This window comes from Limulus polyphemus, unplaced genomic scaffold (assembly GCF_000517525.1).
Source record: "Limulus polyphemus unplaced genomic scaffold, Limulus_polyphemus-2.1.2 Scaffold59, whole genome shotgun sequence".
Taxonomy (NCBI): domain Eukaryota; kingdom Metazoa; phylum Arthropoda; class Merostomata; order Xiphosura; family Limulidae; genus Limulus; species Limulus polyphemus.
This window is the reverse complement of record NW_013665669.1, coordinates 49,925-51,774: the sequence shown is the minus strand read 5'-3', so window position 1 is coordinate 51,774 and position 1,850 is coordinate 49,925. Positions and strand designations below refer to the sequence as shown.

At 31.0% G+C, this 1,850-nt stretch overlaps 1 protein-coding gene across 5 annotated transcripts in view; it reads right to left on the bottom strand.

The window, feature by feature from the left end:
- Positions 1-1,850, bottom strand: part of LOC106464291 (BRCA2-interacting transcriptional repressor EMSY-like) — a 51,833-nt gene that overhangs the window by 9,780 nt on the left and 40,203 nt on the right. For all 5 annotated transcript variants that reach the window (XM_022392451.1, XM_022392457.1, XM_022392460.1 and 2 more), the window contains exon 16: positions 500-728. In XM_022392451.1, coding sequence (XP_022248159.1) covers positions 500-728 — 229 coding nt within the window. The remainder of the gene's footprint in view (positions 1-499; positions 729-1,850) is intronic.

Sequence of the window (1,850 nt, the reverse complement as noted above, 5' to 3'; positions counted from 1 at the left end):
AATTATTGCATGTTATTTTGTAAATGATGTTAGTATTGTGTGATTCTAAATAATATTTTGTTTAGCAACGATTTTAATTTAGGGCAGGGTTTTTGAGAGAATTTGACATTGACAGGAATAGTGTGTTTAATGGCTAGTTTTGTCCAACTTGGACAGCATATTCATAGAAATGGTAGGCCTTGTACCTGATGATGACAAAACCTTGTCGAAGCGTTGTACATTTGCTGTTATGTTAAACTTAAAGTTTTTCTTCATTACCCATTCAAGCCATCTCCAAGCATTACATGGATAAATGTAGTTCAACTGTACTTATTATTGCCATGGCATGTGTGTAGAATATATAACTAATCTGTTAGACTAAAAAGTTTATATGGTAACTTAGGACATTGTTAATGTGAATACCATGGATTCAACACTGTATAATACAAACTTCAAACATGGTAATTATGTGTATATGATATAAAAAAGGATATAATTACTAAAGGAGGTACAAATTTACCTGTCACAGCTTTTCCATCTGTTTCTTCTGCTTCATCAGCTACAGTTGTAACATAAACAATGCTTGAAGACAGTGGATTTTCCTCCATATCACCAACTTCCATACTAACAGCTTTTGGTATTGTGGAACTTCCAGCTGATATTTTTGGCACAACACTTTCTGCTGATATACTTTCAACAGAAATGCAGGAGCTTTCAGGAGCTGTTTCTGCTGTGATGATCTCTGCATCCTACATACCAAAGTGCAAAAATAATACAGTCAAAGCTAACTGTAGCAGTTTAAACAACAAAATGTTTTTTACAAACTAATTATCTAAAGAATAGGAAAAATCATAACATCATGGTATTATAATTCTAAAAAAATAAAAACTGATATTAATATTTTATAACACTTCTCTATTAGTAAAATCAATGCTAAAAAAACTAATAGAAACTAAAAATCCATTTAGAAACAAGAGAGAATACTGAATAGCTGTAGCACTTGAAATTCTTTTAGGCAGGATTAGAGTAAATTAATCTTAAGAGACCATTTTTTTCCTTTTTATTAGCTATATTTTTTTGTGCTCTAGCAATATCAGGCGTGGGGTGCGGGTATACCCGATTCAATTTTATTACTTATCAGGATCTCTACCAGCCTACCCTCAAATTCTTTTAAGCAGAATTAGAGTAAATTAATCTGAGACCTTGGGTATGGTCAAATACATCAATCAAAAGGGTTTGCCCTCTTGAATCCAAAACTGTAATTAGATCTCAAATCATTCAAGATATTACAGAGCTATCAGCTAAAAGTTTGTACTTGAAAAACAAAAACAAAAAACAAATGAGCCGTGATGGTGTGGCTAAAAATTAGTTGGCTGTAACATCTTACCTCAGCACTGAATATTATATGGCTTAACTTGATAATAAAAAGTTATTTTTGTTTACAAAAAAGTAAGTAATCACACTCGAGAAAAATAAAAAGATTTATTCAAACCCAACATTTCAGCTTATGCCTTTCTCAAAGGTTACAGCATCACATACTAATACAAACATGATTTAAACCCTCCAGTTTGCTTGGAAAAGTTTAAAAACTGATACAAGTTATTTTTGTTTTACCTATTTTTAATTAAATATTTCAACCCAAGCTAAGCCCCTGGGACTGACCTTGCAATCATTTTGTGCTTGTTAAAGTTTTCATGCTATAATTTTAAATTAGTAAGTGAATGTTAAAGAAATTTGGCAGTTTATCAGTAAACATTACAATGCTTTCATATGCAAAATATCTCATTTTTTTTATTAAGTCTTGAGGTTTGTAAAGCAATGTTTTTCTCATGCCTTTTTTTTTTTCTTTTCGCATGTTGACTATCTATCTA